This window comes from Apteryx rowi, unplaced genomic scaffold (genome assembly GCF_003343035.1).
Source record: "Apteryx rowi isolate R43461 unplaced genomic scaffold, aptRow1 scaffold_328, whole genome shotgun sequence".
NCBI lineage: Eukaryota > Metazoa > Chordata > Aves > Apterygiformes > Apterygidae > Apteryx > Apteryx rowi.
In genome coordinates, this window is record NW_020449730.1 from 777,475 (window position 1) to 799,623 (window position 22,149).

The 22,149-nt window shown below is 37.6% G+C and overlaps 1 protein-coding gene across 15 annotated transcripts; it reads right to left on the reverse strand.

Moving 5' to 3' along the window:
* Positions 1–634: 634 nt before the first annotated feature.
* On the reverse strand, positions 635–22,144 carry CHEK2 (checkpoint kinase 2). Of its 15 annotated transcripts, XR_003254478.1 has the most exons (17): positions 22,070–22,144; positions 21,145–21,399; positions 20,379–20,503; positions 19,982–20,129; positions 19,090–19,180; positions 16,938–17,046; positions 14,944–14,997; positions 14,116–14,177; positions 13,540–13,639; positions 12,916–13,002; positions 11,995–12,158; positions 11,658–11,773; positions 10,155–10,240; positions 3,179–3,259; positions 2,431–2,522; positions 1,778–1,876; positions 637–1,632 (listed from the first exon to the last, which is right to left on the reverse strand). XR_003254478.1 is itself a non-coding variant. In XM_026071571.1 (16 exons), exons 2-16 carry the CDS (start codon positions 21,392–21,394, stop codon positions 1,855–1,857), a joined length of 1,548 nt encoding a protein of 515 aa, XP_025927356.1. In that variant the 5' UTR covers positions 21,395–21,399; positions 22,070–22,144; the 3' UTR covers positions 635–1,854. The 15 variants fall into 15 exon arrangements, 9 of the variants coding, with proteins under 9 accessions (XP_025927356.1, XP_025927357.1, XP_025927354.1 ...); XM_026071571.1 differs by having other exon boundaries at positions 635–1,876; positions 12,916–12,963; XM_026071569.1 differs by having other exon boundaries at positions 636–1,876.
* Positions 22,145–22,149: the final 5 nt, after the last annotated feature.

Sequence of the window (22,149 nt, forward strand, 5' to 3'; positions counted from 1 at the left end):
GCCATCCCCCTCGACCTGCCCGCCTCCCGTCGGCGCCCGCCATCCCCCCGGGCCTCCCGCACCGCTGTCCCCGCTCTCCTCCGCGGCCGGGACGGAGAAGCGAAGCCTGCACCGCAGCAGCAGAGGCAAGCAGCCTTCCACTCCAGCTGCCTCCCGCCGCACGCGCTGGCTGAACAACTCCGAGCCCCCTCGGCCCTAAGAATAGGGGTCCAGATCACTTTATCGACACAGAGGCGGGAGACCGCTCTCCTAAAGGCCTCAGCCACAGCTCCTCGCACAAAAGCGGTGTCCTGCTCCCCGCCGCTGCGAGCGCAAGCAGAGGCGCTCACCAACAGCCTTGCGGGACGTGCTCTTACCAGGCCCAGCCGTTGCCTTCCCGTGACTTTTACACAAGCAGCAGCCAAACTGAAGTCCTCAAAATGCAGTGGACTCTTGCCTGCTGAAACACTGCAAGCTCCTGTACTGTGAACACTACCTTTATGAACACCCTGCAGTCTCCTGCTCAGGGGGAAAAAAAAACACAAAGGAGATTAATTTCTTGACTAAGTGGAAATTGGACACTACTTCAGTATAGTGGAATTTAATAACATCCTCCAAATTTACCTTCTCCTGAGAAAAATATAAAAGTCTGAAACTTCAGAAAGCTTTCTGCAGTAATACGATGAGCCATAGGCTCAAAGGCTTGACTTTGAATGAATGAGATCAAAAGTAAGATTTCAAGGGGAAACAGACCTTAGTCAGGATCTGAAGAAAGGGTCCATGAGGGCATTTTAGAAGTTTTCTGTTCCTACATGAGGACCATTACAGTTAAATTACAGTGTAAGTGGTAGCTAGCGAATTATCTTCTCTCTGTAATGACAGATCCTCCTAAAATCATTGGTAACCAAATCCGGAAGGCATCAAYTTTTGCAGTACACCACGTCAAAAACCTAGCCCAAACACATCGAGTCCTTTACGATTCTTTTATCTAGCAAATGGCAGCTGAGTGTTCCCCTTTGCGTCCGAGGAGCCACGGTAAGCACCAGCATTCTTTGAGGTTGTGCCGACCACTCACAGGTGCACCCGGCAGTGAATGCTGTCAGAGGACGTACATGCATTTCTTCTGTTTTCTCACCTCTGTTCATCTGGATTGGATTTGAACCAGCGGTATTTTTCATCCAGATGCCCGTGTCCCTCCATCTGGTTCGTTAAGGAAAATATACAAATATACAAGAATTGCCATTTTATCATTAACAATGGCTAACATCAAATATCTCAAAACGTACCGGCCCTCTGCAATAGGCAGATGTGGGAAAACCTGCCTCATGAATGTGTTATCTTAAACTCGTCACTGGTTTGTTTCATAATGCATTAGTCTTTATTCTTTCCAAATCCATTTACAGTAAATGCCTCTAACCAGAAAATGCATGTTTTAGAACAAAGTTACTAAATTCCTCCCTGACTCTCAGTAAATAATGGAATTAATGCCCTGTAGTAATAAGTACACAGTCCAAAAACTTTTTCACTTAACAGACAGCAAATTAAATATGGGTAGTCTCTCAGTTCAACTCCTTGTTCTTCTCTTGCAGGAAAAGGAACTTCTTATCCATCTCCATTACATCATTTGTTATGTTTCTTCTTACTCAATCCATCCTAAGGCAAACAAGCACAGTACACACTTTTCAAGAAGAGACCAATAGCACCCACATGCAGATGATAACCTCTGCTTTGAAAGCCTATCAACCACTTCACAGAACACAATGCTATGGAGTATGTCAGCACAGTATTTAGCATTAACCTTTATCTGGAGTCCAGAGAGCCTCGAGCTCCATCACTACTTATTCAGAGCTGAATAAGACATGACCAAATTAGTCCCTAATATTTTTTCAGGATGAATCTGTGGAACAAAAAGAGAAGATGCTATATCAGGTATGATCATTTGACAGACTACAACTACTCTACTCATAATCCTTCTCATAGCAAAGTTCCCTTTATAAGTTTCTTCAGAGGTCTGTGGGCAGCATTTTGCAGGTAACACTATGGCTGAGGCAAGAGCGCAGCAAACTTATTATTCCTGTTTTACCTGTGAGTACACTAAGCATCATCTCCATGCCTAAGCTAGAAATTGGAACAGAAATAACAAAGGGTGCAGGTGGTGATGAAAGTAGCCTAAAAAAATTTTAGTAACTTCATGCAAGAAACAGATACTAATTTTCCTGATACTCCCCTTGAGTGAGACAGCTGGATGAACTGTAGCATGACTATTTGTGTAGGTTCTCATGCATACACAGTAGTCACTTCAGTCTTACAAAGTTATTTTTATTATCAATTCATTATCAATTTATTATCAATTTCAACAGTTATTCCATTATTAAGATTTTTTTAAAATAAAAAGCCTGCTTTACATAAAGTAAAGCTACAGTTAACAAAAGTCACTTTCTCTTTTTTCACCTCATTTTCTGAAATGACGTAGAAGGAACAGCACGCTTAGAAGAGCCAGATTCTTCCTCATTTTCATGAAGACGCTTTCTAGTTGTGGTTGGCTAAAAGAAAGATGCAGCAGGATGGCTATATTAATCAGATAAGACAGAGGCTGACTGTCATGCCTGCTACAAAATTACAGATGTTGGATAGAGTCTCCTTCCTGTAACCAAAACAGCAGCACAACTAACAAATATTTCTCTATTATGACCCATCTAATCATATATGATCCTTCTTACATAATACACTGTCCTTCATTCCTCTTCCTGCTTCCACTGCCCCCAGTCTTTTAACAAAATCAGCTTTCTTTCACTAGTGCTTAAAATTTTCCTAACTAGCRTCTAGTAATGAATGTTATAATACCGTTTCTAAACTTTCGCTAACATGAGAATTTTTTCCTTGGATGTTAAGCATCCATGACTTGAATCCATCAAAGTATACATATTCATGTAATTAATTTTAAATATATGAAGAATCCTTTAATGCCTAGGAGACTGTTTCTATGTGTTTAAGCCAAGTGTCTTGCCAAAGCATAAAGGTCTATTGCTTCTATTCAGAAAGCAGAGATCACATATGTAGCAGGCTACTACATACAGCCAGCATACACACTTCTACAATAAGTTCTGGAAATTATTTGATTTTTCTTATTACAGATTACTTTCAAAGCTAGTTTCTCTATGCATCAAGCATTAATCTTCAAATAATCTGTTATACATACCATTTTTGATGTTTGTGGTGGATTCATAGTGGCACTTGCTTGAGCAAGTAAATGTTGAAATGTACTCTTCATATCCTCATCCTGTGAAAAAGGTGGTAACTCTAATACATGCAATATTCAAGGGAAAAGTCTACACTTGTTTAATCATGTGTATCAGCAATTAAGGATTTTCAAAGTACATTGCCAGGATACTGAGCAACCACACATACTGAAGATCAAGGCTAGGCACTGAAGACTTGACTATTGCAAGAAAACCAATAATGGCACTGACATATTCCTAAAGCAAACTCATCCAATCTACTTCAATTTTTGATGATGATATGAAAATTGAAGGATTCAATTTGAACACAGTTGTCAAATACATCATTGTTCATGAAGAATACTGAAAACACATTATTATATTAATGCAGAGTTAAAGGTAGGTGTTATCACACAAGCAATTTTTTCTAGTTCAGCCCTCAAAATAGAGGGAAAAAAAATTCCTCGCAGAGTAATAACAGGAATGAATGAATGTTCATGGATATTATTCCTTCCACCACCACCACCACTTAAAAAAAGAATCATATAGTGCTAGGAGAAAGAATCGGTAACGCTAGTCCCAGATTGCTATGGAACTTACTATACAACAGGGGTCACAATCCATTCATTAGTCCAAGGCTTAAGAAACCAGTCCTTGTGAAAAGGAGTGCTGACTCCATCCTGAATTGAACGTAATTGATACAACACTAATTTTGTGGCTATTAGACTAAGCACAATCAGCTGCAAATCAGCTCAAGCTCACTGCTGGTCCTTTGAAAGATCTGCTTTATTCCCCAGGGAAAATTTGGAGCATATACAATTTCTAGAAAATTCCATCTGAACATGAGGAAATACTTTTTCACTGTGAGGGTGACAGAGCACTGGAACAGGTTGCCCAGAGAGGTTGTGGAGTCTCCTTCTCTGGAGATATTCAAAACACGCCTGGACGCAATCCTGTGCAATGTGCTCTAGGTGACCCTGCTTGAGCAGGGGGGTTGGACTAGATGATCTCCAGAGGTCCCTTCCAACCTCAGCGATTCTGTGATTCTGTGAAAATAACGTGCTAGCTAACATAAATTTTCAGGAATAAGCACTCTCAAGACCTTCAACAGTAACAGTCAACCTTTAATACAACCTTCCTCCCTCCTGCTTTCCCCAAAATTAACACCTTCCTAGTCTACCCCACAGTAGAATTTTGAGCAATGGGTTTTTGTATACCACTGTTATGAAAAAATAATTCTATTTTATTCTACAAAGAGACAGCTTCCCTCAATAACTACTACTTAGCTAATACTAGCCAAGGTAAAATTGAACTTGCATTATCATTCAACTAAGTATAATAACATTGAAACAGCAAAACATAGGCTAAGAGTTTGTGAAGAGAATTCATTAGGCAAAACCTCATCAGAAGAGGGCTTATCAGCTCTTGCGGACTGGTTTCATCAAAACAGAGTTAATTGCTCTTGAAAGACCGAGTGTTTTGTCTCACATTCTGTTCTCATAATAACTTCCTATTCTAACAGAGTATTTTCATTTCCACTAGCTTGGCTTCACCAGTATCTCAAATGTAGGTAGTTTTCATCTTCCCGAGGGAAAAAAATATTGTATATGACTAGTAGAGAAGAATCAACTAAAACACCCATATCCTACAAAAATCTTTCAAACAGAATTATATCTTAAAAAATACCCCACAGTTGCACTTAACGTCAATAAGTCCATATAACATATTAAAGGTTATAAATGGAGACATTTGTAAAGCAAATATTCAGGTTTGGGACAAGCAGCTGCTGAAATGAAGTTTCCCTTTTAAAAAACCTAAATGATTATCAACAAATATCATTCATAGAGCATTCATACTGCTACAGGAGTTCACTGGACAGTATAGTTCATTCTCTGTTTACCAGGTCAGATCAAAAATGATAAGCCAGAAGCTGCCACTAGTGGAGGCAGAACAACTGGGAGAGGTGCGCTTCGAAAGGAGTGGACTTAAGCATGTTATTAGTCCCAGTTGTGCATAAACAGGCCTGACTGCAAAAGCATTAAGAGGCCGGAAAGGCAGCACAGATCGTTTGTTGAGAGCAGCAAGTTTAGTAGAAATTCAGAAGAGTTTCAAGAGAAAAAGCTAGCATATAGCCCCAGTTCTGGTTCAGCAGTCAGTGACCATGGTGTTCATGGTCTATGTTGGGCAACCTCAGGGAAACAGGAAATGAGTGCCAAAAAGAAGTCTAGTTGGCATAGTACTCCCTGTTCTAAAAATAAATCTCTTTCTCTAGTTTCAGCAATTTCTCCTGCACGAGTTTTATTAGAATAAGTTACTGTGGATTAATTTCCTGCAAACCCTAAATCAGACTTCCAAAGTTGAAACTCAGTCTTTAAACCTTTCCCAGAACTACCTGAAGTGTGATACTCAGCGATTTAATACAGGCTATTTCCTTTGGCTGAGATTGAACAGTGACTGCATGTGCACCACTTGAACAACTGATCTAGAACCAAAACCAGATTTTTATTCTAAACAACAGACGGAAGCTAACAGGTTGTGTAATAAATCCATTCCATCATCACTGCAAAGACTGGTAAACTCAGAAGTGAATGGGACATTCACCGATACTGACACAATTAGAAATACGGATCTTTTAACTCCTAAGGGTTTCAAATATTTAACAGTTTTGGGGGGGAAAGACAGGGAGGGTTCTTTTTCGAAGCTATGGAGTATTGCAGTATCTCCCTTTTTGCTTTAATTATGTTCTTAAGTACTACAAAAAGGCTTTGATGTGAACATCAAGTTTATTTTATATGGAATTTGGACTGACCTTCCTTTTCCAGTGTTGTATGTTCTGACTTTGGCTAAGTTTGAATTTGATAGGCAAGATAAATATTTTCACTTATATAACAAACAGATTTTTTTTTTCAGCACACAACCAAACTCATCTTGTCCCATTCAAAAGGTCACAGTAAAAACTTCAGAGGCACAGACAACAATTTATGGCTTACATACCTTTGAAAAGTGTTTTACTAAGTAGCTATTTTGCTAATGCAGATTTCTTGAAATTATAGTTGAAAACCTCAGATGACTCAGGTAAATACAGGTAAGGCATCTCCAACGAATAACACTCAGTTTTGAGCAGCCCACTAAATTTTCAAGCTTTTGATTTTAACGAAGAATGGAGCAAACAGCACAGGTATTTGAAACACTAATCTGAGAGCCCTACTGGTTTAGATAAGAGCTGAAAACTAAGTTTTCTTTGGAGAACATGCTTACTTTTAAYAATTGAAGAGTTCTCTAGTAGACCCAAAATCTCTAGAGGGCTAACATGCATCAGCTATACACACAAAGCATGTGTCTGCTGCTTTTTTTCTGTATTAACTTTTAAAGACAATACTTACAGACAATACAAGAGGGAGTGGGGAGCCAGTAGCTCCTCCTCACTACTCACAGTAACAGCACTCAAGTAGCTCTTTTGGTGGTAGTATTCAAGGTGTGTGATATCTAGAACTGAACATATTGGATGTTGGCCTTCCAAGCAGGCAGTGTACATCACCTATAAACAACTGATATTCTTAGTAACAGCCCATGAAGGGAAATAGTTTAAAGAATAGCATCTGAACCTAATGATACTTTGGTTTACAGGTATGATATCTTCTGAAACTTTTTGTCCTGTCTTCAAAATTATACATGGCAATAAGAGCTCTTCCCAAGGGAATATATAAATCAAGATGCTAAAAACTATTTACATACAGAAATATCTCAGTTTCTTAGCTTGTCTGAATCACTATCTTGTATTTCCCCTTTCCCATTATGTATGCCCTTGAATCTTAAAATCAGTGTAACATGATTTATCAATAACATATCCTGCTCAGAATGATAATCTAGATGTAAGAATTTGCAGCCAATTAGCCCACTTTTATTTTAGTTTTGTGTAGAAGCTGCATACAAAACTAAAACAGTAAAAGACAGGAATGCCAGGAAGAATTTTCTGATGCCCAGCAGCATAATTAGGACAAGTTAATGACTCTTAAAAAGAAGGGTCCAAATGCATTCTCTGTCTCAGGAAACAGCCAACTGTTGAGCACAGAATGATACTTCATTGCTTCTACCCTGTTTGTTATGCTCTTTACCTAAGCATTTAATACTAGCCCCTGTTCCCACTGGAGGAATATGAATGGCACTATGCACAGCATGAATAGGTAGAACCYGTTGTGTGGCTCAGAGGCAGTCTAGATGACTTTCTTTCAGCCTACTTAAGTAAAAATTAGCCAAGAAAACTCATAGGCCCAGTAGTCACCTCTCGGGTGCCAAAGCTAATAAAAACTTAAGATCACCTCCTACAAACCTAACTAGACTATTACAGGAGGCAGGGCAACTATCACCTCCTACTCAGGGCTCCCAAACACCTGCCAGGAACCACATCTGCAGAATTCTGCACTGCCTGCCCACAGAAAAAAGATGAAGAGTGTGACTCTCTTACAGTGTTCAAAGGAAGAGGTCCTTCCTATAGGAACCACAATTGGACTTGGTCTCCAAAAACTGCATCCTGATTCTCAGAGAAGATGTTAAAGAAATTTGGGAAGATGTATCTCAGAATGGATGCAGAAGCTGTCAGTTGTATTAAAAGAAGGTGTTCACTAGAATACTCTAGGCATTTTTGTACAGCCATCTCTGCAGGGACTAAAGGTCTGAAAGTTTAGAATAGCTACAGATGCAGACTGGGCTTCATTTGCTGAAGAAAAACTGCAGAGATCCAGGATTTTCCATTAAATTCAGACCAGGTCATGGAGGCATACAAAGGATGTCGAAGCAGGACCAGAGTATGGACGTGACTACCTTAAGACCAATATCCTTCTACAAAAACAAAGACAGAAAAGCCTGTTAACCTCTGCTGCTGAACTGGTGCCATAGCCTGCAGCAGAAGCCAACAGGCTGGTGAGCAAGAATATGCGGCAGCAAAGCTGACATTAAATTAGAGCAGCAGACTCGCAACATGCTGAATGGAGTAGCACATGGCTGGAAAGAATTGTACCTATCACTTGTGCTTGACCACCAGTCTATAGAGTTGATCCAGGAAGATATTTGCAAACTCTACCTATTCCAAGTCTTCCAGAGCATTGACCACGAGGAGCTCGTTGTTTGTATTTACCATTAGGACTACTGAAATCTATTTTCTGAACATCAACATCTGTTTGTTCTTCTTCCCACAAAGGAGACAAAGGTTTTGATAGAAAGGCCAGAGATGGCAGGACTGGAGGACTCCTGACACACTCCTTGACTAAAGGTGATAGGCTGGAACAGGACCCAGATAAGCTTGACAAAATAACTCTTCATTACTGTACAATGCCTATAAAACAGGATCCAAAGTTAAACACCCATAGGATAACCAGAGAATAGCCATCACACAAACTGTGAAGTGCCTTCTTCCAGCTGAAGACAGGAGAGCAAATTCTACATAGCATCTGAGATCTTCTCCCTTATCTGAATATTACTGAATAGGTAATATTCAGTTAGAGGTTACTGAAGATGGATCAACCATAAGATACTATGCGTTTAGTCTGGGAGAATCCTATTACTCAGCAAGGACCTGAGCTGCATTGAGACACCTTTATCATAGAGCCTTTTTGTATGAGAGCAAAAAGCTCTTCTATGCAGTCTCCTATGGCTGTTGCCAAGGGTTCCAACACAGGCAGTGATAACATTCCAGCATGAGTCAGGCTGTATCAGGAGGTAATCATATTGGTCAAGGTTGAAAGATGACCTCAGCCTGTGCAGAGAGGGTACAGGAAGTCATGAGATCTGCAGTGCTAGTAGATAGTTAAGCCGCAAAGATGTTGCGGTACCCAATGAATAAAAGAAAAGGGACCGGACATAAACTAAGAATAGTGTGACCACTTTTGGAAAGAGAGGAAGTTACTCCACATGTGGAGATACCATGACAAGGTGGAGGGCAAAGGAGAAGCTGGGAAAAGGAGAATGGGAAAAGGCACTGGACAACATCAGACAAGACTGCAAGACTAGGAATAGCAGCAATAACAGTTGGAAAGGAACATGGAACATGCCAGGGAAAGGGACCAAGAAGACAAATGCAATGAAAAGAAGCAGAGGGAGTAGTTGCCATTGCTAGAAGAAAACCCAAGAACAGGAACAGGAGGAAAGCTGTTTGCAGATTTGCTTGTTAGGAGAGCAAAGAAACAAGTCTATTTTGCATGCTGTAAGGAATAGATGAGGTAGGTGCATAGAGGGTTGACAGAGAGAAGGCCCCAACCTACAAACTCTTTGACACACAACAAAGTGCTGCAAGATCATCTTGCTTCCAGCAGAGAGACAAGGCAGCAGTCTCAAGATGTTCACTGTGTTTGGTTTAGAGTTGCCCAACAGGAAGGTGGTGGCTAGGGCATCTGGGCTAATGTCATCCTACAGGTTGGGATCTTGTGGCTCCTCCTTCTGCATGTCATTGACAATACCAATAAAAGAAACAAACAAACAATTCCCAAACACACAGCCTTGCCTTCTACTCTTCTTCTCTCTCCATAAGTAGGCAGCAGGATCCCACCAGTCTCACAGAAACAGTAGCCAGCCAGCAGGCAGGCAGCAGTGCCTGTGAGAAGCACAAAATGGCAGTTGCTCTCCTGCTGGCTACTGTCAGAGAGAGCTTGTGAGCAGGCAGACTTAAGCTCTGACCTAGGATAACAGCTGTTATTCCCATGAAGCTACAGAATTGGAGTTCTCATTGCCCATCATTGTACGCATTTCATGGTGTGCTCCACAGAAGCAGGATTTGGCATACATAGATCTCTGGTGACCAGAGTAGCCACAGTTCCCCCGCTTCCTTGCGGAGACAAAACATATGGTATTAACAAAACCTCATAAAATTCAGACTACTGAACTGCCTTTGAATTTACATTAAGAACTTATTCCCAGAAAAAAAAAAACAGCTTTGCTGTAGTTCAACAAAGGCTCAACTCCTACCTGAAGCCAGGGATGCTCTAAGGCTTCCTCTGTTGTCAGACGTTTGCTTGGATCCACTACTAGCAGCTTCTTCACGAGATCCAGAGCTAAGAAGAGTTGGTTGGCATATGATCAATAAATTCGTAACTTGAAAATAAGTTACGCAATATGCATACACCAAAGCTTTGTGCAGCAATGCGTCTAATGGCACTTCAGAACAGTGATGCCCAAAAATACCTGCTGGGCAGGTCACTTTTCTTTTTTCCATGCATAGGAAACTGCAGACCATAGCCATTTTTCATCATATGCACACACAATTCAACACTTTCAGTATACCAAAGCTACCACTAGATTTACTGAGCATGTCCACAGTTTATGTTCTGCGCATGCACAGGATGCTCAATACTTTCTTAAAAGCTTCAACGTTATCATGGACATGCAAAGATAGTTTAATCTATTTCCTATTACTGGAGAAATAATAACAGTTTATGGTGCCTTGGAAAGCATGAGTTTCTCTTCTTCCCAGATGGATACTCCTCTCACAGAGGAAGAAAAGCCAAGACRTACATACGTATGCTTAACATGATCACATATAATTTCATTTTCTTAGGAAACTATTTAATAAACACTGTGAAAAATACAGCATTTATGTCATATTTAATGACTCCCAATCTCCCATAAAGGATTATTGGCAAGATTTACTTTTCAGTGTACAATGCCTATAAAACAGGATCCAAAGTTAAACACCCATAGGTGTTTAGGACTATTTACATTCTTTACTATGTCCAATTTATTATTGGATAAGCTTCAAACAATTCAGGAAGGGGTTACACTTGGTAAGTTTATTAGAAAAATAGTAATCACATCATTTGTTAGAAACACCTCTGCATATATACAGGATTATCCATGGCAAATACTATAACTATTTGGTGCATCTAAAATGTCCTGAAAAGAAAAAGCATGCAGATAGTAACTATCATTTTAGTTTATGACTCATTTAGCTTTGCAGACTACTTAGTTTAGGGCCAAAGTTAACAATTGATTCCATAAGCGTGGCTGATGCTTCATGGTCCTAGACTTTGCATTTCAGGCTTAAAATTACTCTTAACATTTCTCTCTTGGAATTCTAACCTACATTCCTTAAACTCTGGGCATTTTTTGTTCAAAACTTAAAAGAATCTTTGAGCAAGGCAAAGCCTGCAGATCAGCTTGATGAAATCAGAAGAGCAAAAGACGAAAAATAGACGTATGGGTCCAAGACCTGTATACTTTCAAAGTTAATAATGCTAAACGTTACTAAGAAAGGTACTTGTAGCTAGTTTCTCTTCGAGAAAAATTTATTTGCTCATTCTAATGCTTCAACTCTGAACCAAAAAAAAAAGTTTGCTTAAGAGACAACTTAAAAAAAAAAAAAAATGTATCAGTGTGCAATGTGCCCTACAGTTGAAAGCTGGTAAGAAGTTAAAGAAAAAAAATACAAGGAAAGAGCTAGATACACTGCTAGCCATTGTAATGGAGTCATACCCATGTCTGTTACATGCTTCCATTCTTTTGAAATAAATGTGTATTCTCCACGGGTGATTTGGTCTTTCAGAGATAGCTGAGTATTCTGCTCATTAAATGGTGGATATCCACACAAGCTATATAAAAGAAGAAAACAAATTAAACACCACAGGTTTTGCAATAGTGGATGAAAAATTAAAATCAGATGTTTTAAAGCATCTGCTATCACAGCCTCTTTCACGTGCAATTTTTTTTAAAACACACATGCACTTCCCAATAAATATATTAAAGTTGCCAAGTCTTGAGCCGTGTATGCCAATGACTGCCCAATCAAGACAACAGCTATGCAATTTCTTACCATACAAAAAGAATAACTCCTAAACTCCAACAGTCCACAGCTTGGCTGTATCCAGCAGTCCCAAGTGAATTTAGAACTTCAGGAGCAAGATATGTGGGAGTACCACATAATGTTTTCATAAGAGAAGTTTCTCCAAGAATCTTGGATTGTCCAAAATCTGTAATCTTGTATTTAAAAAGAGTAACAGCACATTACATATTAGGATTGATTGTACTACAACCCATCATATACAATATACAATCAATGTCAAATTGATACAATGCCAATATACGGTATCAATACACCTCAGGAGGTAACATTAAGACTCTGTTTTCCAAGGCGCAATTCCAGTACATGACTATGAACCAGTTACCTAAACCATTATTAAAAAGTCAGCAACAACAACTGAGAAGGGTAGAGTAGGAGGGAGGAATATGACAGTGGATCACATTTAGCACTAGCAAAAGCTACTCTCAGATTTGAATGCAAACTGAAGACCTCAAGATAAAGATTTTCTACCTTATTAAGAAGACACTACTTGAAAAATAAGCAGTTAATGTACAAATCTATTCGTTGTTTTGTCTGAAAAACATTGTCACCAAACAACCTAGATATTTGCGGAAATGCTGTCTGTGATTCAAGAATTTAGATTTTATTGAAAAAAATGCAACTAAATTTAAAGTCGCACTCCATTAAGTGCTATGGAAGATATTAAGCACAAAATTTCTCAGTTGTTCGTACATGAATGTACAGATTGAAATATCCATAACAACAAAACTAAATTTACAAAAAAAAAAAAAACACAATGTTTTAGGTTACTTCATAGTTTGTATGACTAATTCCATAATACTTTTTATTGTTCTGTTTAACTAAATATTGAGAAGAATGGCAAGGAACATTCTCAGATTTTTAAATGAACAAAAAGAAATTTAAATTTCTTACCTTTATAAGACATGTTTCTTCAGAAGATGAAAGTAGCACATTCTCCGGCTTTAGATCACGATGAATAATTCCATTATCATGAAGGTACTAAATATATTTAAGTATACACATACATCAAAAGACAGACTATTATCTTTCTTTAAATGTGAGCTTTCCAATCTTTCTGACAGCTATGGCAGGATAACTGAAATGCCTAAGAGGCGTGCATGGATTTAAGGCTATGCAGTTCACAATTTTTTTTAAAACAAAACAAACAAACAAAAAAACTTAGAAACCATCATACTTCAAATGTGAATCTTAATGCAAGCATCTGATCACAGGTTTTTTTTGAAGGCGACTGCAACAATGACTCTTCACCCACACATTGCTAAAGGTCTCACGTGATAATCCTGCAATGAATGCACATGGCTTGTATTACTGTTTTAATCCCTGCTTTTAATAAGTAAGAGAGTTTGAATGTTCTTTGGCTGCAATGAGGTAAAGAATCTTGTTAAATTAGCTTATGAAGAGCACTGTACTGATTGCTTGCACACGTTTCAGAAGTGATAAATGACAGAAAAATTAATCTGATGGATATGCATATGCACAACCACACTTTTTTTGGCAGAACTCATGATTACATACTTTTACAGCCAGCAGCATCTGATAAAAATACAACTTGCAAGTAGCTTCTTTCATCTTGATTGGTCTTGACACTCTGTCATACAATTCTCCTCCTTCCATCCTAAAAGAGAAGCCAGTAACGAGTCACTATATCAGTTCCAGAAGATGCACCTTATTAAGCAAGACTGAAATCAAAACAACTTCATTTGGCTACTCAGGCTAAAGAATATATTTAATTTCTGAAAATGACTGAGCAATGCTTTAAACACAGCATATGCACTGCTGAATTAAGTCTTGTCTTCTTAGTCTTCACTGGGAGTTGTTTCAACACTTTCGATCAACCTTCTTTTACAAGATTGAATCAAAAGTAGCAGCAATCCACAACAACAGCATGGTGGGCAACTGCCCAGGCACTTCAAAGTGTAAAAGGATCACTCTCCTAATTATCACAGTTCATAAATTTTACAGAGGTTTCAGATGGTTGTTGAGACCAAATAAATAAATAAATAAATAAAACAGGGTTCACAACTATTCACATTTTTTGTGGCCATGAAAAATGTTTCATTTTATGCATTTACTTTCAAACAAGTTACTTACAGTTCCAAAACAATGTAGTAATCTTCTGCTTCAAAGAAGTTTTTGATCTTGATTAAGCAAGGCTAATAAAAAGGGAACACACACGCACACACAGACACAGAAAGCAGAATCATTTGTAAAAACTAACACTGCCAACGCTGTATCATCCAAAATTTCCTATTTTAGTATGATTTTAACCGTGCCAGTTAATTTAATGTTTATGCACTAGCCACTAGCATCCCAGCTTTTGGCAAACATTCAAGTCCATTGTTTTCTCCCCTGTACCTCCACACACAAAAATATCGACTTGCAGTAACTTCAACTCAGTCACCCTTCTTTTTTCCAATTGTGAGTCTCCAAACTCTCAATATTTTCTCTATAGGGAACGTTGCATTTAAAGGGAGTGTTAATTGAATTATGCAAACTTTCTACATAGCGAAAGGAAAAGAAAAGCTTTTTTTGGAAAAAATGGGGGGAAGAGATACAAATCCTAAAAACTGCCAGGGGAATGTAATTTTTATGTTTGGTTATCTGGCAATATTTACAAAAATATGCATCAAGGAAAAAGATTTTCTACAAAAGTTGTTCAGGTAGAAACATGACTGTGAAGTTTCCTCCCAAATTTACATCTCCGTTATTCAAGGTTTTAAATCTCAAGTCTGTAAAGACATAGCTTATTTAAAAGAAAAAGTTTTCAGTGAATTTATTTACAGCAAAAATGATAAGTATCCTCTAAAATATTTTCTAAACAAAAAGTYAAAATTGAACATTAGTTACTATGCTAAGGTAAGTGACTTAGAGAAGTATAGTAGGCAGCAAAAAGGAATCAAAATGTACAGTAACACTCACATGATCTATTTTCTTCAAAATCTCTATTTCTGTGTTGATATTAAAAGCTGGGTTCTATTAAAAGAATCAAATATCATACAAAGTAAGACAGTGATGTTCTAAAATAAGACATTTAGGAAATAAGAGACAGTACCAGAGAAGCAATTGTTTTGCATCCCTTGCTACTTTAAGCAATCATAACATATAACCTTTTTCCTTAACTGATCAGGCACCCTCTGCGAATTAACTGAATAGTCTGCCATCACTATCTGTAGCAAGATATTGCTCCAGACATGTCATTTCACTAAGAAATAGAAATCTTCACCTAATTTACCTAGCTAAAAAATTAATYTTGACCAGCATATATCAATATTGTCCTTTAGCTTAAACAGCTTTCCTGCCTCAGAGATGCTTCCCATGTGAGCTACCCCTAAAAATAAATGCTACTCACACCTAGCCTTTATTTTGCAAGGTAAAGTAAACAGGTTCTTTTAATCTCTTTTAACACATGGTTTAGGTTCAACTCATAAAACCATCCCAGCAGTCTTTTTTGTTCTTCTTCCAATCTAAATTAATCATCTTTGAAGACATGTGACCAGTTCTATACATAACATTCCACATGAGGTCCTATCTTGCTTTGTACAATGGCATTTCTTAATAATTATAATTCGTAACAGCATTTCTTAATCTTTACTAGTAATTCTCCAAAATGGCATTTAGCAGTTTTCAATCACATTGATGCCACTAACTAATCTACAAATAGCTATATTTACCTCCTCCTCTGAACTAGGAAAAGCATGGATTATAGCAGAAAATGTCACTAGTCTTGAGATACATAGCCTTGCATTGTCTGTTAAACATTATCTAATTTTTATTACTCCAGCTCACAAAGGTGTCAGCTCTTCTTACACAATTCTGCAATCCTCCTTTCCATCAACACAACTTCAGATCACTGTCAAACAGTTAAATTAGTACATTCCCACTTTTTGTGCCATGATCTCTAAATATTCTTCCAAGGAAGACTAATCTCAAGACAAATTCTGAGAACCTCCATCAGTAACTTCTCTTCCATCCACTAATTCCCCTCCCAGTGAAGCCTCCTGGTATCCCTTCCTCAGCCAGCTACATTTCCACCTTAGAATTTTTGTCCTTACAAAAACATATTTCKCAGATTAAGTAGTAGTTTCCTACACAGTACCCTATCAAATCCTTTGTCAGAGTTTGAATAGATTCTGTATATTGTAATCTGTGCATTTAAGTCCATTTTCTTAAATAATCAGGTTAGTTCAACTTGATCTAACTTTGTAAATACACAGCTACACAAATTACAGCACCCCATTTCCCCTTCACCTTCACCTCTAATTGTATTTTTCTTCAGAATTTATCCTATACCCTTACATATAATTAAAGTTAGATTAATAGATGTGAAGTTGTCTGGACCTCTTTCTCATCTGTTGGGATATGGCCACTTGGCTTGTTCTTCTCCTTCAGATTCAGGCTTCTGCTACAAGACTAGACACAGAAAAAGCCCTTCCCAAAAAGCTTCATAAAATTCTATTAAAAATTATTATGATGGAGAATGGTGGAGAATAATGATAGTTACAACAAAAATAACTAATGAGCTTACAACAAAACAAAAATAAAAAAAAAAAGTTTGTAAATCTCTGGTCAGACTCCATGGGTTAACGATGTACCTTTCTGATGTATTTTAGAAGATACATCCTGCAAGACTCCACCCACCCCACCTTTGCACATACCACATTTACAAACAGTCTGAAAATATGAGCATAATGAAAAGTGTTCAAAGAAAAATAAAACATTTTCTACAGAATTCTATGGTTTCTGTAAAATCAAAAGGCATTTTGAAATTACATGCAGAAGACAAAGTGAGAAAAACCTCATCAGCTGAGGACAGCTGGGGAGTTGGAGAGAGACGTTACCAAATATTTCAGGACCGCTCCAAGATGAACAAAAGAAAGAAAGAAACAAATAAACAAACAAACAAAAATACTTACTGCCTCTCTAATACCACTTGCCATAAACTTCCGTTTATTGATTATCTTTACTGCAACCTTGTTACAGGTGCTTTTCTCAAATGCCAGTTTAACTTCTCCACAGGCGCCACTAATAGAAAAGCACAGCTATGTTAATGCTTACAAATACTTTTCAAAATCTGCATAACAAGTATAAACACGTAAAACAAAGACACTGGGCTGATTAAGATTACACGCAATTAGAGGCTACCGCTTTCCAACCCTCTGACTATAGCAACTTGTCAAAACTTTCTCAGGAAGTGTTCAATAGTTAGGAAGGCACTATTTAAATAGTAAGTGATAYTGAGGACCACCAATTCAGAAATGCAGGAGTAAACATGTAGAGCAAATCGTTGGTTTGTACAAAGAGTACTAATGAATATCCAGGACAAGCTCTGTCAACATTTCCATCACACAAATGCATTTGTACACTTTCTGTATTGAAGAAGAGAAGAAAACCTAGTAAAGAGCCCTTGCAACACAAGACTGCCCAAATCTGAAAAACAAGTATGGCAAGAACCTATTTTTTTTTCCTTTTTTCCTCTTTCTTTTTTTTCTGCATTGTAGAAAATATAGAAAGAAAGCCTTACATTTTCCATTCAGATTTCTTTACTTTATCATTCTCTCTGATGTGTGTCCACTTAATCACGCTTCCAAACTCTTCACTGACCATCAAGAGAGAAAAAAAAAGTGCCTGCTTAAAATGGCCTGTCTCCCTCCTCCTGAAAAAGAGCTCTTTCCTCTTCTGAAGGCCTCAAAAGTAATGTTGCAGAAGGCTATATTCTGACATACAACCAATTCTTTCTTCTACTTCTGATCATTGAGAAAAATAATACACAAAATGTTAAAACTTGCTAAGAATCTACAAACTTTGTTCTCATCACCTAATAACTTGAGTTTCCAGTTAATGGGAGTTTATAAACCCAAGCCAATGAGAAGAATTAAAGCTAAAATTCCAGACTAAGCTGCTGTAAAGAAAAGGTTTACTCAGGTGTTATCATTCATATATTCAATTTTTAATTATTTCATCGTTTAACAGTTAAAACTGGAGTACAGAACTAAAATCCAATGAAGGGATTTTTGCTCTGATGACCGAAAGTTGAAAGAGCAGATCGGAGAGCCATGTATTTGGGGAGCAAATAAAGGAAGAGTCTACTACATTTCAGATTTACTGTCACTACTGCTACTCTGTCTGTAAAGAATTAGTTCCTTCTGCCTCTGTCCCATACTTTCAAAATAAAAACAAAGAATAAGCTYATTTTATATACAGTTTTATAAAATAACTTAATTTTAGAAATGCTATACCTCAAAAGCAAACAATTTCTAAAATAAGTGACAGAAAAGAATATTTTGTCTGAAGGAGTAAGATGATGCTTTAAGTAAGTATTAAACTGTCCATCATTAATACTACAATTTTTCCAGTATTCTGAAAAGAAACTTCTCCAGCAAAGTTTTCAAATTCCAGTTTCCTCTTTTTAACAACTGTAAACATATAAACGTTCTTGCATGTAAAGAAAGTAATTACATCAAAGGAAAAAAAATGTTTTTTTGAAGTGTTGAGCAATGAACTCAGTAATCACATCATTTACTGCCTGAAAGCATCTTCTATTTCCAATTACCCACATACAAAGACCATATTCATCTGCATTCTCAATATTCTGGTCTTAGTAAGTGCACTGCGCCACAAAGTATCTTAGGTTTAATCTCTTTCACGGAGAGAAACCCTTACCTCTGGGACAAGCAAAATGCTTTCTGAAATGGCATCAGCTTTAGACCATCCACGTAAATGAAGCAATTAATACTACACTGTTCATGGTCTCTCTAAACTGATATCAGTCCCAGATATCCTCGTACTGACTCTAAAAAATACAGTGAAATCAAAGCATTTCAGTCCTTATCAAACTGAATTGTCGCATGTCACTGAAAGATTAAAATAGCTACCAAAACATCAAGAATGGTATCTACTTTTTTTTTTTTTAAACAGGGTTTTACTACCCTGTAAAACACCTTGAGTATTTGTGGGATTATTAAAATTAAAACAGCAGCTCAGTTAACACTGGTCATAATCCTGGTACAATGTACTGAAAACTATAAGAAAATTAGCGCTTAATATTGTGGAAAGAAGGATGCTTACCTTCCCAAAGTCTTTGACATGATATATTTCTCTCTGAATTCTCTAGGAAACCCCAACTGATCATCCACCATAAGATCAGAAAATACAAACACTAGGAAGATGAGTGGAGATCATTTTCCTGTTATTAACTTAAAAATTTCGTTATAATGAACAACTACTCTTCCTGAGCATTTAGCCAACAACATAACTTAGAAAATGCTGACTGCTAGAGGAAAAACAAATATATAAGAAAAATTAATTGACGCTAGAAAAGACATCAGCCATGGATTAGCAAGATGATCTCATTACTGAAAAATAAGTTCTATACTTAGTTACATTTTGGGTATAAACTCCACACAATAGCACTTAATCAATTAACACTAAACTTAAGGATAAAATTAACAGGCAAGAACTTCAGTCTCGTATCAAGGAACAAAGAGAAGTGACAATCAGGAAGAGAACACCTTGGGGGAAAAACAAACAAACAAAAAACCCAACCCTCCTAATTTTTTAAAAGTTTTTTAATACTATACAGCAGACATTTAAGTAAGTGTTTTCTTCACTTCCCTTGAATAGTCATTTCCCCTGTTCCTCCACCACATATGCAGCTACTGAGGCAAAAATGTATTTCAAAAGTAGGAACACAACTATAAAAGTTTATAGTTTGGTATGGTGGTTCCTGATGCAGCTGCTTTCAGATTTTCTTTTTTCATTTTTTCTAGGCTTGAGGTAGATATAGAGAATTTTTATGTGAGTACTAAAACATTAAATCATAACTGTATTCTCAGCTATTGTTTTAGCTATACAGCATCTGGGAAAAAAGTTTAAATTGCAAGAAAACAAAATTCAAATCTACAGAAAGAACCTTTCGGTCAACACCTGAAAAATCTACTTATGTTATAGTATATTTTACCCTTATTAGTCTGTACAGACAGTGCAATTTCAGAGTTGTGAGTCAGTGGAAGCCTCTTCCCTTTCCCAATGAGCTCTCTATTAATGAAAGTTCCATTTGCACTGTGATCTTCAATGTAGGCAACATAGGAATTTTTTGGACCCATTTCCTAAAAGAGAAAAGGTGGGAAAGATAACAACAGGGAAAATGGACATTACTGTAAAGATGCGACAGACTATAGAAATGTACTATCGTTAGCTCAGGAAGTCAGATATTATTAAGGTTATTTCATAAACCTGGTTAATAGAGTGTTGTCAAGAATCTTGTTAAAGGAGTCAACACTGAAGAGTATTTAAACTTCGATTTCATTAGAATTATGCCAGGACAGAGAGACACAGTTAGCCTTTTTAACACCTACCCTGAAAATTCGGAAGTGCTTCTTGCTATAGTTTTGGTAAAAGCCAGTCTCGGACAATCCTAGTTTAGAAAAACTATAATCACAGCTTTTGTCTCTTCCAAACCAGTACTCATCATTCACGCAGTCTGCAGAGGATGGGAAAGCAAAGCAGAGAGAGAACACAAAATTGTAGTAAGTTATTAAGTCTGGCACTACAGAATGATGCCAAATGATAGTAAGACAAGATTCTTCAGATAAGATCAAGTTTATTCATCTTAATTCAGACAAAACAGCACACACTGTGAAAGCCGTCTACCTTGCTACAATATTTTCATTATAGTATAACCTCCTTATTAATAGCAGAGTCACCTTCAGCAATACATAGAGACTCATATGATGTATAAACAAAATAAATTAAGAAATGGAAAATGAAGCAAGTAACAAAGAACATAAATACCTCTGAATTCCTCCTCTAAGTCCATGGAAGCTACATATCTCAGTGCTTAATGTAAAAGCATTATTTAGTATTATTAGTATTATTTAGCATTATTATTAGTTTATTTATTGTTATTAGGTTTTTATTAGTTTATTATTTTGTATTTTTATTAGATCATTACTAAATTATTAGTTTATTGTTTAGTATTATTTAACATTATTATTATGGAATACACAGTCGTTGCAAGCTCCCATTTGCTTGTACTTTGAAAATGAAAAGCGGTGCTCTACCAAGCTGCTCAAAGTTTTTCTAAACAAATGGACCAAGAGACTTATTATAGTATGTACATACCACAATTGCTGAAACCTTTTCCAAGTGCAAAGAGGCGACCCCAAGGCTGAGGAACCAGCTCTTCAGATTCCTGATCCTCAGGAATTGATGGGAGCTCCTGAGTGGGAACAGTGTCCAAAGAACTGAGGGTTCCAGAGCTTGAGGAAGACTGACTGGTGCCCTGCGACCCACTGGAAGTGGAGCTGGTACCACTCTGTGACTGCGGAGCGCCTTGAGACTGCTGCGCTTCACTTCCAGTCTCCCGAGACATGTTGGCTTCAAAGAGAATGTTTAAAAGAGAAGTTACTACAGCAAAGTGAAAATAGCAGTCGCCTACATACAGTACTATTCACATTCAAGTCTACTTTCAGTCTTCAAGTAAGTAAAACTTTCAACCAAAGTGTGTATAAGTGGATCATACTTAAATCCACAAGTTTTTGTAAACAGTAACTTTTTTTCCTTTATTTAAATAAGAATGTGGTGCTCCCTCTACTGATTCTAAAGCAACCACTAAATCTTATTCCCCGATTTTTAGTCAAGCTCTTCAGGATTTGCGCTGTAATTCGTGAACATTTGCGCAGCACTCTGACAAAGCACCCCCACGTAACAATAACCATTGCAGCTCCCAAAACACAAAGGAAAAAAGTGAAAAAAGGAAAAGAACTATAAAATGAAGGTACTTTCTATTGGCACTGAAAGCGCCCAATAGACATAACACATCAGCAAACCAGTTTAGTGTTGTAGCTGAAAATTCTTTTAACACATCTTACAGCTCACAAACGTGCACACGTATCTTTCGAGCAGGTTCTATTCAGCAATTTTATTCACAAAATAACCACACCGGTACACCGTGAATACACAAAAAGTTGATGTACAAAGCCCTGCTAGACTGAAGGACACGCGGCAGCCCCGGCAGCCACAGGAGGAGGCCGCGAGCGGCGCTTACCTGCTCTGCTAGCGCAGGGGCGTCGGTGGGGAGATCATGCCTTCCTCCTGCCGGGAAGGCCGCGCATCACCCGCCGCGCC

Coding starts and splice junctions, on each gene's coding strand:
- CHEK2 (XM_026071569.1), bottom strand. CDS start 21,394: ATGTCTCGGGAGACTGGAAGTGAAGCGCAGCAGTCTCAAGGCGCTCCG. Junction 14,998..16,937: donor CAAGTGGTATTAGAGAGGCA/GTAAGTATTTTT, acceptor TTCTTTTAATAG/AACCCAGCTTTTAATATCAA. Junction 1,877..2,430: donor ACGTCATTTCAGAAAATGAG/GTGAAAAAAGAG, acceptor TTTGTTCCACAG/ATTCATCCTGAAAAAATATT.